General features: G+C 43.3%; 1 protein-coding gene across 1 annotated transcript in view; it reads left to right on the forward strand.

The window, feature by feature from the left end:
* The first annotated feature begins 225 nt into the window (after nt 1-225).
* Nucleotides 226-15,596, forward strand: part of SREBF1 (sterol regulatory element binding transcription factor 1) — a 57,121-nt gene continuing 41,750 nt past the window's right edge. The window contains 1 exon segment of the mRNA XM_078152977.1: nt 226-647. Within this exon segment, the coding sequence (XP_078009103.1) occupies nt 551-647 (97 nt within the window). The 5' untranslated portion in view covers nt 226-550.

Below are 15,596 nucleotides of genomic sequence, written 5' to 3' on the forward strand. Positions count from 1 at the left end.
TCCCCACGCTCCCCTCCAGGTCCGGCCTCCCGGCTCCACGTGGTCCCCAGCGGCGAACTCGCGCTGCCCAGGCCTTAGGTAGCCCAGTGCCTCTACTGCTTCCTTGGCTTCGGAGCGTCCCCAGAGGCTCAGAGTTCGGAATGGGGCTGTCACTCAAACTGGAGGGCGGGGGGTGGGGTGGGGTGGGGGACAGGCTGGGGTGGGGTGGAGACACCCGGCGCAGATGCCCCGCCCCGCGCCCTCTCCCTCCCTTCCCCCTCCACGGGGCAGTTAAGCGACCAACTTTTAGCGGGCATGGCGCTGGGGGCGGGCGGGTGGCGACCCTGGCACTAACTTTGTTTCAGGAACTGGGCGAGGCCACTGGACGCCGGAGGCCCGGGCAGAGTTAGGGGCGTGCACGGTTTCTCCTCCGAGAAGAGCACGGTCCATGGAGCAGAGCTGAGGGAAGGCACCGGGAGAGGCGCGGTGTGGGAAGAGAAACGCCACCCAGCCCAGAGCAGGCGTCCGGGGTCCGGCGGGCAGGAGCTGCGGGCTCCCTCCAGCCGCCAAGATGAATGGCCTGTCCTTCGATGAGACGGCCTTGGATCCCTCCCTGGCCCTGGGCGACTCCAGTGACATCGACTCGGCTCTGCTCAGTGACATCGAAGGTGGGTGCCGGGGAGGGAGGAGTGGGGTTGCCGGGGAGCTGGACCTGGGCGCGTGGGAGCCCGGCCGGGAGAGGATGCATGGCCGGGGGTGTGGTGAGGAGGGGGACGGGGCTGTCTGCATACCCCTTTCCCCCGCTGGGACTAGAGGCAGCCCTCCCGGATCCTCAGCCTGTCTTGACCGTTCCCGGCGTCGAGGGTGTGTGTGTATTCGTGCTTCTGCGCGTGTCTGTGGCTTGGGACTCCGTGTTTGGCTGTGGACTGTGTTTACGTGTACTTGTGCAGGTCCGCGGGCACCGAGACCCCGGGATGCGCGCACAGCTGGGGACTCGCCGTCTGGGGGTACATTTGGAGACTCACACTCTCCCCGACTCCCCCCCTCCGCCGACCCCTTTCCGAGCAGCAGTGCAGACCCGGGGACTCTTCACTTCCCCGAGAAGCGGTCACGCCTCTTCGGGCAGCTGGGGCGCAAGGGGCTACTAAATTGTGCAGCCCCAAGCCCCGCCCCCTCGAGCGCCCTGGCGCTCGTGACGTCAGCGTCAGCAAGGGAGGTTACTATAGGTCATTCCCTCGGCCCGCCGGAGTTCGCAGAGCTCTGCTGGCAGCCTGCTGCCGGGATGGGGGAGGAAGGGGGAAGGTGGGGGAAGGAGGGCGAGAAGAGAGGAGGAGACGGGACCGGAGGGGTGTGGGTTGAAGGCTTAAGACTGTGCACAGACGCCTTACAGTTCTGCCCTTAGGAAACCGCCCAAGAAACATCCCAGAGTCTAGATTGGGGTTTTCTTAGCAAAAGCTAACCCAGGCACCCTGGCCCATCCACGTGGGACTTATAATAAGCTTGTGGCCGGGAGAAGGAATTGGCCTTGAATTACAGATGCACGTAGCCCTTTTAAACTTTGCAAAGCACATTACTTAAACTTTCTTGTTTGAGCCAGTGAGGTTGGTACTACAGGTATTGTGCTCAAATGGAGAAACTGAGGCTTCAAGAGTGACCAGGACCACGGTAGTGAATGTAGCAAGTGGGAATCCCAAACTCAGGCCTCCTAACTCCAAGTTCAGGGCTCTTACTCTATATCAACATGCTTGTTTTACAAAGTAGACAGTTTTTCTGTGGGCAGTAGGAAGTCCATCTTTCTGCCAGCCCCTTGCTGTGAGGGAGGAGTATTTGTCCCTAGAACCTTTATTGACAGAAACTGCACCTTTTTCCTCCCTCTCGGGGCCAGATTATTTTTCTTTCATAAATTTGGAGACTGAGGCACTGGCACTGATTAGTGCCTCAGTGGCACTATCACAGTGATAGTAAAATGGGAATGGCATAGATTAGGGTATGGTATATTAGTGAGAGATAGCTTTCTTTTCTAGAAGATTTATTCATTCAGCAATAAACTTTTTATTTAAGGCCTACTGCTTGTTGAGTAATATTGTGTACAGAGGATTCTACTAGTGGTAGTAGGTAGGGGATGGAGAGAGATAGAGTTTAGATAAACATTAAACATTAATAGCTGAGTTCAGGAAGACCTGAGTTCAGATCTGGCCTCAGACACATATTAGCTGGCAAGTCACTTAACTCTGTTTGCCTCAGCTTCCTCGTCTGTAAAATGAACTGGAGAAGGAATGGCAAACTACTCCAGTATCTTTGCCAAGAAAACCCATGAAGAGTAGGACACAGCTGAACATTTATATAGGCGTTAAGGTTTGCAAAGTTGTTTACAAATATCTCATTTTATCATAATAACCCAGGGAGATAGGTGCTATTATTGTCATTTTACAAATGAGGAAACTGAGGCAAAGAGGTTTAATGGCTTGCCTATGGTTACCCAGATGATAAGTGTTTGAGGCTGGATTTAAATTCAGGCCTTTCCGACTTGGGTCGAGCAATCTATCCACTATACCCCACCTAGCTGCCTCTTAATTAGATTAGAGTGGACCCCATTCTCTTGGAGTTTATAGCCAAGAAAGGGAATATACTTAGAACAGATACTGACATCCTGTGCCTCCACATTCTGTTATAATAATAATAATAATAATAATAATAATAATAATAACAATAGTGAGTATTTATATAGCACCTCCTATGTACCAGGCACTGTTCAAAGTGCTTTTTACTAATATCTCATTGGATCCTCACAGCAAGCCTTCCAGGGATTTTTATTATACTTATTTTACAGGTGGGGAAACTGAGGCAAACAGGTCAAATGACTTGCCCAAGCTCACACTGTTAAGTGTCTGTGGCTGAATTTGAACTCAGTTCTTCCTGATTCCAGGCTCAGAATTCTATCCATTGTACCACTGAGGTGCCTGTAGTTGTATCCACCTGAAAACTTCTCAGTGGGTCCACCCATCATACTAGAGATCTTCTTGACATTGCATTGATACCAGTGGAACAAGCAGGCTGCCCTTTGGTTATTCAAATAATAATATCCAGTGTTACAATCTAAATAACTTTCCCCAATCCAGTCTATACTCCACACAGCTGCCAAGGTGATGTTCCCAAAGCCTGGGTCTGACTATGTCACTGCTCTATTCTTTAAATCTCAGGGACTCCCTGTTACCTCTAGGATCAAATAAAAACGTTGTCATTTAAAGCTCTTCTCAACCTGGTCCCTCTCTGCCTTTCCAATATTTTTCACATGTTACTCCCCTCCACAAGCTGTATTTTCCAGCTTCCTCACCCATGATCCTGCATCCACCACCTCAGTGCTTTGATTCTGTCTGACCTCCACACCTGGAATGCCCTTCCTTTCTCCCCTTCACCTCTTAGCATCCATTAAGACTTGGCTCAGACATCACCCCAGCCCCTCCCCTAGTGACCTTCCCTCTAAGCCTTCATCTACTCTATGTGTATCTTGGCTCACCATATTTATATACATATTGTTTCCTGCATTCGAATGTGCAAAAGAACAGTCTAGATAAAGTGTCCTTGAAGGACAGTCAGGGGCTCACTTTCACTTCCGAGGAGGGAGTCATCAAAGATTGCTTAGAAGAGTTGGGTTGAACTTTAAAGGAAGAGAGAGGTATTTAAGTCGACAGTTTGGGGTTGGAGAAAAACTGTTCCATGCATGGGGAATAGCTTGAGAGAAGGGGATTTGAGGGTAGGTCGAGAAAGAAGGAAACCAGCACTTACTAAGCGCCTATTATGTGTCTAGCCTTGTGCTAAGCGCTTTACAAATACAAATAGTATCTCGTTTAATCCTCACAACAACTCTGGGAGGTAGGTGTTATTTTTATTAATGAGGAAACTTGAGGCAGACAGATTAAGTGACTTGCCCAGGGTCATACATCTAGTAAGTGTCAGAAGCCACATTTGAACTCAGGTCTTCTTGACTCTAGGCTCAATGCTCTGGACCCACTGTGCCATAGAAAATATCTAGGCTTTTTAAGAACCTAGAGCACGTTAATAGGAATTATATGAGTTGAGGCTGGAAAAGATAGGTTGGATCCAGACTGTCTAGGGCCTTCTATGTCAGGGTCGAGAGTTTAGGCTTCGGGGAGGCAGTGAAGATTTTTGAGTAGAGGTGTAATATAATTATGGTGGGGCAGTGTCGTGTCCAACTCTTCCTGATGTCATTTGGGGTTTTCTTGACAAAGATCCTGCAATGTTTGCCATTTTCTTCTCCAGCTCATTTTACAGATAAGTCAGCTGAGGCAAACAGGATTAAATGACTTGCTGTGCTCACATGCCTAGTAAGTGTCTGAAGCTGGATTTGAAGTAGGGAAGATGAGTCTTCCTGATTCCGAGTCCAGTGCTTTATCCACTGTGCCACCTAGGTGCCCCGAGAATATGAGGGCACTGGTGTGAAGGATAGCTTGGAGAGGGCATAGGCTGAAAACAGGAGTAATTAAGAGGCTGTTACAGTAATCTAGGTGAGAAGAGGTGACAGCTTGGCCTGGGGTGGTGGTTGTGGTATTGAAGAGGTGGAGACAGATGGTGAGAGAGATTTCTAGAAGGCAAAATGGACCAGGCTTGGCAACTGGATCTTAGGAATCTGAGTGATCAGTTGGCCAAGCCCATATTTTACAGAGGAGGAAACTGAGGTCTAGAGGCCTCATGACTTGCCCGAGGTCACACTTTTAGTAAGTTAGCAGAGCCAGGATTTCAACCCAATATTCTTGACTCCAAATACGGTGCTTTTCCTGCTACCCCGAAAGGTTGTAGAGTGAGGGAAAGAGAAGAGTCAATATGACTCTGAAGTTAGGAGCCCAGGTGTCAGGAGGGTGATGCCATCCACAGAACTAGAACGGCTGGGGGAGGAGGAGCTGGTTGGAAGAGAAGGATGAGTTCAGTTTGAGACATGTGGAGGCTCAGGTAATCATGCTAGAAGGTCAGTGACACAGCAAATGTGTAATATTTTTGTACTACTTGCTTACTTGATTGATGTGAGAGTCATCTGCATAGAGTTTAAAGTTGAAACCATGGAGTGTCTGAAAGCATCTAGGGGGACAATCTGGAGAGGGAAGGGCTGAGGGTGGAGGACATTTAAGGAGGAGCTGGCAAAAGGTTCTAAGGAATGGTTAGGGAGGTTTGTTTGGGAAGAACCCGCAGAACCCAGCTTCTCTGGAATCCGAGTGGGAGGAGAGGACATTTAAAAGTAAGGAGTGATCTACCCTGGTCTAGGATTGATAAGGAGGGGGGTAAATACCTTTGGATTTATGGATAAGGAGGATGTTGGATAACCTTGGAGGGAGTAGCTTCAGCAGAATGGTGGGAATGAATCCAGATTGCCCAGGGGCTGAAGTATGAGTGGGTGGAGAGGAAGAGAGGCTAGAGTACAGATAACTCCTTTAGAAGCTTGGTTTTGGAGAATATGGGAACAGAAAAGCCTGAGGCAGTGACACATTTCCAGAAAGGGCCCACTTTCTAGGCCCAGGGTGAACAGAATGGAGGAGAGGTGGGTGTGACTTGGAAATGGGCTCCTAGAAATTGGATGGGTGATGTCATTTCACTGACTAGATAAGATATAAATGGAGCTTTTATAAATCAGACTTTCTTAAATGTACAGAGGACACTTGATATTTGAAGGAGTCGTGGGTGAGAGAGTTTGATACAAGAAAATGAGGAGAAAAGGAAAAAAAAAAAGCGAAGAGCCTAGAGTTCTAGAGGTTCTCTACACCAAGGTTTCTCAGTGACCTCAACTCCCATGGCTTCCATTGCCCCCATACTGGTGACTCCCAATCCCTATATCCAGGCCTAGTCTCTGGTGAGCTCCAGTCCTACATCACTTATGGGACATTTCCCTTTGGATATTCTGGAGACATGTCAGTTCAGCCTGTCCAAAGCAACTCGTTATCTTTCTCCCCCAAATTCCCTATTTCTGTCAAAGCTATCACCATTCTTCTAATCCCCCAGGTTCACAACTGTAGTATTATCATCAATGTCTCAATCTCATTCACCCCACATATCCTAGCAGTTGCTGGATCTTGACTTTTCTACCTCTATGACATATCTCAGATAGACCCTAGTCATGCAGCCAATATCTTATTTCAGGCCCCCGTCCAGTGCTGTGCAAGAGCCAGCTCTGATGGCTGGTGAGAGCTGACTGGTAAGTTTTCAGTGTGAGCATTTACATGTTAGGATGCTATAAATAAATAAGTAAATGCTATAAATAGAATAATAAATATAAGTAAATCCTATAAATATAATAAATTATATATATAAGTAAATTCTATAAACACAATAAACAGTATGCATAGAAATATAACAAATATAAATAAATTATATAAACATAATAAATGAAAAAACCAGGGCATTCTTCCTATTGTACAAAAAATAAGTATAATAATAACATACATTTAAATATAATAAATATAAGTAAATGCTATAAATCAGGGCATGATTGTTTTGACAACTGTCTAAACTGAAGAAAGTGATGGAAAAACATTAATAATGCAGATTAAATTTAAAAATGTGTCATGCATAACATTTATCAGCATATCCCTGATTTCCTGGGCTATTGGAATGACCCCCCTAATGGGTGTCCTAGACAGAGGACCTGGACCTGGACCTGGATTCAGGAAGACCTGAGTTTAGATTACTAGCTGTGTGACACTGGACAAGTCACTTAAACTCTCCTGCCTCCCTTACAATAGGGATAATAATAGCACCTTCCTCCCAAGGTTCTGGTGTGGATTAAATAAGTTAATATTTGTTAAGCATTTTGCAAACTTTAAAGTGCTGTATAAATGCTAGCTATTATTAAAATTAAGTCTCTTCCCTCTCCCCACACAGCTGTCAAAGTGATTGTCCCTCCCCATGTCATTCCTCTACTCAGTAAACTCCAGGGGCTCCCCACTACCTTGAGGATATAATGTGAATAACTCCTTTTGGCTTTTAAAAGCTTTTACAGGCTGGCTCCAGCTTGTCTTTACTGTCCATCACTTCCTTCCTACTCTCTGTGGTCCTGCCGAGCTAGCCTTCTTTCTCTTGCTCACATGGCACTCCATCCCCTGAGCCTTTTCACTGGCCATCCTCTATTCTTGAAATGTCCTCCACTTGTTGGAATTCCTTTCTTTCTTCAAGATATGCCTCAGGTACCATCTTCTAAATGAAGACTTGCCTTCCTTTAATTACCTTGTTGTTTTTTTTTTTCAAATTCTTTTTCTGGGGGTGTGGCACAGTGGATAGAACACCAGCCCTGGAATCAGGAAGACTCATCTTCCTAAATTCAAATCTGGCCTCAGATACTTACTAGCTCTATGATCCTGGGCAAGTCATTTAACCTTGTTTGCCTTATTTTCCTCATCTATAATATGAGCTGGAGAAGGAAATGGCAAATCAGTATTTTTGCCAAGAAAACTCCACAGTAGTCAGTGACTATAGTAATCTACTGTTTGATAAACCCAAAGACCCCAGCTTCTGGGATAAGAACTCGTTATTTGACAAAAATTCCTGGGGAAAATGGAAAAGAGTATGGCAGAAATTAGGCATAGACCAAAATCTTATACCGTATACCAAAATAAAGTCAAAATGAGTACATGATTTAGATGTAAAGGCTGATACTATAAGCAAAATGGGAGAGCAAGGAATAGTTTACCTGTCAGATTTATGAATTATGAAAAGAAGAATTTATGACCAAACAAAAGTTAGAGAACATTATGAAATGCAAAATGGATGATTACATTAAATTGAAAAGTTTTTGCACAAACAAAGCCAATGCAACCAAAATTAGGAGGGAAGCAGAAAACTGGGAAAGAACTTTTACAACCAATGTCTCTGATAAGGGCTTCATTTCTAAAATATATAGAGAACTAAATCAAATTTATGAGAATACAAGTCATTCCCTAATTGATAAATGGTCAAAGGATACGAATAGGCATTTTTAGGATGAAGAAATGAAAGCTATCTGTAATCATATGAAAAAATGCTCTAAATCACTATTGATTAGAGAAATGCAAATCAAAACAACTCTGAGGTACCACATCATACTTATCAGATTGGCTAACATGACAAAACAAGAAAATGATAAATGTTGGAGAAGATGTGGGAAACTTGAAACACTAATGCATTGTTGGTGGAATTGTGAATTGTTCCAACCATTTTGGAGAGCAATTTGGAACTATGCCCAAAGGGCTATAAAAATGTGCACACCCTTTGACCCAGCAGTAGCATTTCTAAGGCTGTATCCCAAAGAGATCATGCAAATGGGAAAAGGACCCACATGTACAAGAATATTTATAGCAGCTCTTTTTGTGGTGGCCAAGAATTGGAAATTGAGGGGATGCCCATCAATTGGGGAATGGCTGAACAAGTTGTCGCATATGAATGTAATGGAATACTGCTGTGCTATAAGAAATGATGAGCAAACGGACTTCAGAAAAACCTGGAAAGACAGATATGGACTGATGCTGAGTGAAGTGAGCAGAACCAGGGGACCAAGTTATACAGTAACAGCCATGTTGTGTGATGACTAACTTTGATGGACAGCTCTTCTCAGCAATTCAAGGATCTAAGATATCTCTAAAAGTCTCATGATGGAAAATGCTGTCCACATCCAGAGAAAGAACTATGGGGTTTGAATGCAGATCAAAGCATATTACTTGCTTTTTTTTTTCTTCTGTTTTGATTTGTTTCTTCTTTCTTATAGTTCCTCCTATTGGTTCTAATTCTTCTTTACAACATGACCAATGTGAAAATATCTTTAATAGGAATGTATATGTAGAGCTATATCAGATTGCATGCCATCTTGGGGGGAGGGGGAGGAAATTTAAAACTCAAAAGCTTATGGAAGTTGATTGTTGAAAACTAAAAATAAATTAATTTTAAAAAAAGAAAAAGAAAGAAACCTCCAAATGGGGTCACAAAGAGTTGGACACAACTGAAAATAACTGAACAACAAATTTTCTTCTTTGTATATTTATATACATACATATTGTTACTCTCACATAAATGCTGGTTGGTTGATTGATAGTTTGATCCCTTGAAAGGACGACCTTAAAGTAAGTCACTGTCCTTCTCTGGGTCTTTTTCATCATATTTGCAGTGAGAGGGGTAGATTAGAAGATCTCTCAGGTCCTTCTAGATCTAACATCGTGTGATTTTAGGAATCCACTGATAAGAAGAATAATTTGATAGATTCAGTCCAACTCTTCATGACCCCATTTGGGGGTTTCTTGGCAGAGATCCTAGAGTGGTTTGCCATTTCCTTCTCCAGCTCATTTTACAGATGAGGAAATGGAGGTAAACAGGGTTAAGTGACTTACCCTGGGTCACACAGCTGGTAAGTGTCTGAGACTGCATTTGAACTCAGGAAGATGAGTCTTCCTAACTCCAGTCTTGGCCCTCTATCTACTGTGCCATCAACTTGCCCCATGAGATTATTATCGCTCTCTAATTTATATTCTTATAAACATATCTAGATTTCAACTGGGTTTACAGAAAACAAGGGACAATTGCAATAGGAGTTTGAAAATTGAGGTTATTACCTGCCTGTGTGCAGAACTTGTGGGATTTGAGCTAGAGAGAAGCAGTGGTGACCTTGAACTATTTCCAATATGAGTCTGAGACACAGAGCTCAGCAACCACCAGAATAAAGAATTGTCCCATTCATACCTGAGTGGGTAGTGAGTGTAATGAGGTGGAGAGAAGGTCTGGCATTAACCTGTTCACCTATTGACAGATTTTGTTTTGTCTTCAATTGCTTGGCTTGGCTGGAACCCGCTGTGGGCAAACAACCCCACAGGTTGACCCAAGGTGAGGGGGAGAATCAATAGCACTTGGAAAGGAATCTAATCTCAGGGTCAGTGATATGGGTGCCCCTGCTGCAGAAGCCTTGCCATCCCACCAGGCCAAAGGGCCATCTGACTGCTGAGAGGTTTTTTTCAGGTCAAAGGATCTTTATATAGTCTCAGGGCAGTCCGGGAAGTTATCTCTTGCCCCTCCCTTTAGCTTTTCTTGGCACTTTCTGGGGTTCAGAGGAGCCTTTGATCATCTCTCTTACCTTTGCTCTCAAGTCAACTGGGTCATCGAGGTCAGGATACTTCCACGTTGTAATCCTGAAGTAACTGCATGGCCACATCAAGGGGCAATGAGGAACTTGGAACTCCTCAGTTGTGCAAACTGGGCTTCCCCCTTGCTCATCACGTGGGTGAGGCTGAGATGATTTTACCATTTATTATACTATATTCAATTGTTAGTCAGAAAACAATCCTGTTGAAGTCTAAGTTATGGCCTCCATCTCTTCTTATAGCCTCAGACTGAGTCCTTGAGCTTGCCTGAGCCATCTGTCTCACAAAAGCAGTCCATGCACCACATACTAGTCACTAAAATATTTTGGTGCTATGACAGTTCCAAAAGACCCATGTAAAAAATGCTATCTACTTCCAGAGAGAGAACTAGTGAATGCAGTTCTCTCTGAATGCAGATCAAAGCATTTTTTCCACTTTATTTTGACTGCCTTTTTTTTTGCAACATAGCTAAATGTGGAGATATGTTTTGCATGAATTCATATGTGTAATGGTTATTATATGTCTTGCCTTCCAAATAGGTGGGAGAGGAAGTGGAGAGAGGGAGAGAATTTGGAACTGAAAATGAAAATAATAAAGTTAAATTAGATTATTTGGTGCTAAACCCAAAAGTAGATCAGTGGGACAAACTAGAGAAGCAACCAAAAGAAGCAGTTGAAAATGGTGATCCAGTGTTTGATAAATCCAAGAATGTAAACTTCGTCTTTAACAAGAACTGCTAGGGGAAACCAGTGTCTTACACCATATACCACAATAAGCTCAAAATGGATACCCAACCTGAATATGAAAGGTTAAGCTATAAAAAAAGTTAATGAGAACAAGATCAGGTCTCTTTCACAACTGTGATATATGGTGAGGTAGTGAGAAGGTTTGGCTGTAATCTTTTACCCGAACAAGGGATAGATGAGATCATAAAAGGTATAAATCATAATCATAAAAGATAAAATTTTGGCTCCATATAGTTAATAAGCTTTTGTATAAATAAAACCAATGAAGATGTAACAAAACAAAAAAAAACAGGGTAGGGAAAATACTTGCATAAAATATCACTAATGAAAGTCTGCTGTCTGGTATATATAGGCTATTGACATACCAAGAGAGCTATTTCCCAACAGAAAACTAATCAAAGGATGTGAACAGTTTTTCTAAAGATTTGCAAACTATAAATGACCGCATGAAAACATGTTCTGAGTTACTAAATAGTAATATAAGAAGTAATTTAAACAAGTATGAAGCCTTGTCTTAACTCCATGCAAGTTGATAGAGATAAAATTTGGGAAAAGTCAATGTTGGAAGGAGCATAAAAAATTGCTACGTGGATGCACTGTTGGAGTTGTGAAGTGATTCAGTCATTCTGTATTTCAGTATGGAATTTCCCAAGAAAAGTGACTAAACTGTTCATATCCTTGGGCTTATCAATCCCACTGTTGAACATGCACCCCTAGGAAGCCAAAGACACAAATAAAGGTCTGGTATATGCCAAAATATCCACAGCAACAGTCTGGAAACAAAGTGAGTATCCATCGACTTGGAAATGTCAGGAAAAACTGATAGGAATGCAGTGGAATATTATTGTGCAGCAAGAATGAGCAAATCAGAGAAATGTGGGAAGATCTGTAAGAACTGATGCGGAATGAAATGAGCAGACCCAAGAGATCGTTGGCTACCCAGTGTACGTGAAAGTTGAAGTTGAAATCTGAGTAATGGAAAAACCAGTGGAGATTCCAGAGATAAGAGAATGAAGCATACTTTTTTCCTTCATGGTAGAGAAGTAGAGAGTGCACTGAATATTCTGTACCTTCTTAGTCACGCTCTCTGGACTTGATGTTTTCATGTCATTGTTTTTCTCTGTTACAAGGGAGAGTTCAGGCTGGGGTGGGGAAAGCCTGTGATGTAAAGACAGAAGGCACCCAGTGCCAGCAAATGTAGTTTATGTTTATGAGGGTAACAAAGTATAGATGGCTAAGGGAAAACCCACCCCTGAGACATGGAAACAGAACTCAAGGCAGAAAGGTATTCTCCAAATAATTTCTCCCCCATTCCTTCCCTAGGCCTTGGAATCAGTTGGGGAAAATGCATTGTGGCCTTGGACCCTTTCCCCCTCTCAGAAACAGTGCTTTAATATGGGAACTCTTCCTGATTATGGACTTGCTTCTTGACGTGTTATTGCTTTATATTAAAGTTTAACTTTTCAAGGCCTGTGTCCAATGAAATAGTAAATTCCTTCTTCATCATTTCTTCCCTATCATATTCCTTTCCCCTTCCTTTTTTTTTAACTCTTAAATAAATCAGCACACAACTGCACCAAGGCCCTAACTTTGTCTTTCTTTGCTCTCTCTTTGACTCTTGAAAACAGTGGGATTTTGAAGGGACAGTGGTCTCTTTCCTTCTGGTCAGACAGAATCTCTTATCATCATTTAGCCCCCTTCAGATCACTCGAATAGTTACTCTTCTAGGCTCCCTTGACTCCTGTGGTTGTTTCAAAGATTCCACCCAGCCCTTATTTTCTCAATAGGAATGCTTTTTTCTACTGAAAATCCATAATTTCCCCCCGTATAGAATTATACACAATTCAGCAACTTAGCTGTTCTGGTGCTTCTCCCAACAATGGTCCTTCTGGACCTGTTCATTTCAGTCAGTCAATAAACCTTTATTTATTTATTTATTTTTAGGCAGTTGGGGTTAAGTGACTTGCCCAGGGTCACACAGCCAGTAAGTGACAAATATTTGGTCTGAGGTCAGATTTGAACTCAGGTCCTCCTGATTTCAGAGCCAGTGCTCTATCCACTACACCACCTAGGTGCCCCTCAATAAACATTTATTAAGCACCTACTATATGCCAAGCACTGTACTTGGGGATACAAGGAAAGGCAAAAAAAACAGTTTCCACTGTTGAGGAGCTCACAGCCTAATTGGGGTAAAGCTACTGATAATATAAATTGAAAATAATCAACAGATGGAAGGCACTAGCATTAAGGGGATCAGGAAAATCTTCTTGTAAAAGATGAGATTTGTGCTTATTAGATGTTTATGGCTACAGTTCTTGGTCCTGGTGTGGCTTGACTTTGGAACATGTTGCTTTCAGGGCATCTATAGGTCTGCAGGTATGCTGAGCTCTGCTTGTTTCCTTGTGCTATCACCTGCCGAGAGGTCCAAACTTCAGGCTTCAACCCCTGATGTCACTGCCTTCTGTCTGGTGTGTCTCCAGATATCTTTGATATGCTGGCCTTGGCCTGGTTTCCATGCTCTCATCCAGCAGGAAGCCTCAGCCTTAAAACTGGCCTTTGCTTTAGGTCCGAGCTCCTTGTGCTGTTCTTTAGGAGATGGGGAAGCTCAGAGCTCTTTTCCTCTGTTTTTTCTCATGGCCTTCTTTTTCAGTGCTAATAGGTGCTCCTCAGGGGGGCTGTGTTTGCCTAGAAGTTTTCATATAACCATTTTAACTGGTAGTCTTCCATTCCCTTTTCTGTTCCTCCCTTCCTACCCATATAGCAGTCCTTGCTCCTGAAATAGCTCAGCTCATACGGAAACTGGGAGGCTATCCTGGCCAGCCACGGCAGAGCTGGGAGTCTGAGGGAAGAAGGAAGTTGGAGTAATGATCTAGCAAAAAGACACAAGGAAGCAAATCAGATCCAATCTTTAGCATCCCACTCTGGAGAAAGCTACTTCTTAGCGCATACTTAGAACTATATAATGATCCAGAAAGGGGTGGGACTTCGGAGAACTATGTAGTCCCATCCTTTCATTTTACAGAGGACACTATGGCCCAGAGAGAAGAAGTATTTTGCCCAGAATGGCACAGTAAGTTGTTTGCAAAGCCAGGATCTGTTCTGCTGGATCTGTGGTTGCCATTTTGGCCACCAGTCCTGGCTGCCTGTAAGCTACACCATACTGGCTCGTAAACTACAGCTGATAGAAGGAAAAGAGACCATGTAGGAAGTCAAATAAAGAGGACAGGAAAAGTAAACAGTGAGCAAAGCTCAGGATGTCAGGCCTGGGGTAGGGACGGTCAGGTTAAAGGTCTCACTTCACAGAGTGGGGTCTTCAGAGAACATTTCTGTCTTTACTGGCATAAGACTTGCAATTCTGGGACCTCCTACTCCAGAATAAGGGTGGGTGCCTTAAGGTATAGTAATAATTCACTTTAAAAATGATTTTTCCTTTCTTCACTACAACTCTGCAGAAATAGGCTCAGAGAGATTAAGCAACTTAGTCAGTCACATTAGGAAGTGTCAAAACCAGGACTCAAATCTATCCCTGTTTTTTTCTTAAAAAAATTTTTTTTTTGCTGCTACTCTTTGTTTTTAACACCACTGTCATTTCCTAATTAATATTCCATGACCCAATAAAAATCTCCCTAATACTGAATGATTATAAGTCAAGCAAAAAAAAAATCCAGCACACTGACCCCATCTGAAAATGTCCACCTGGGGTCCATACCTATTGTCTGTCACCTCCCTGCTTCCCTTGGGTTCTTTCCACTGTGTTACCTGTGGGACATAACTTGGCTTTCTCCCAAAGATAGATAACAGAGAGAGAACAAATTCCTACCAGGCCACAGTCAGCGACTCGATTGAAGAAAAGGGAATGACTGCACGTTTGAGCTCCTTTGCACTGCTGGAAACAGACAGCAGGATGTTCGCCAGAATTTGATGACCACTAAGACCTGGCCAGAAGGGACAGAGAGCCTCAGACTTTACAGATGACTGGGCAGCAAAAAAAGGAAGGCTAAAGCATTCCGTTGTAGCAAAAGAAGGAGGGGCGATTCATTTTTTAAAGATAGGGCATAACTTTGTTAGGCGATGGAACCTTATTAGTTGTTGTCCAAGTTTGTGAGCTTAGAATCATAGGATTTGTGGGTTATAACAGGAAGGGTTAGTGAATTAACTTCTCTGAACCTCAGTTTCCTCAACTGAAAATGGGAATAATAATATTGTAAAACCTACCGTGCTTTACCCAGAAGCTTGTTGTGAACACTTTGCCAGTGGCAAAGTAAATATAAGCTATGACTTTAACGATTTCCTCACATTTGTATCACACCTTGTTCTTTTCCAAGTGTTTTTGCATCTTCCATCTATGTGGTTATAGGGGCAGAGAGCCATAGACTTGGAGCTGAAGTCCCTTAACTCAGTTTCTTTGGTGACAGTGATACTTGACTACTCAAGTATATTGTGAAGATACAAAGACAAAATGTATTTAAAATGTCTCATAACTAAAAAGGGCCATATAAGTGTTTAGTCCTTTAACAGATGGATGAGCATTTTGTTGGGGGTGGGGTAGGGCCGTGCATTCCTTCCTATTTTATTAGACAGTCACAACATCCCTGTACAGAAAGCAGGCCGGAGATGACTGTACCCTTTTGACAGATGACAACACTGAGGCCTAGAGACCTACTCAGTAGTGCCTGTTTTCTGCCACTTGGTGTCTTGAGATATTTTTCATTGTCTTACAGAAGGAGGGAAGAGGGCAGTGTTTCTCAAATGGAGAACATGGAGTTTT

Source organism: Phascolarctos cinereus, unplaced genomic scaffold, assembly GCF_003287225.1.
Source record: "Phascolarctos cinereus isolate Bilbo 61053 unplaced genomic scaffold, phaCin_HiC Scaffold_4;HRSCAF=312, whole genome shotgun sequence".
NCBI lineage: Eukaryota > Metazoa > Chordata > Mammalia > Diprotodontia > Phascolarctidae > Phascolarctos > Phascolarctos cinereus.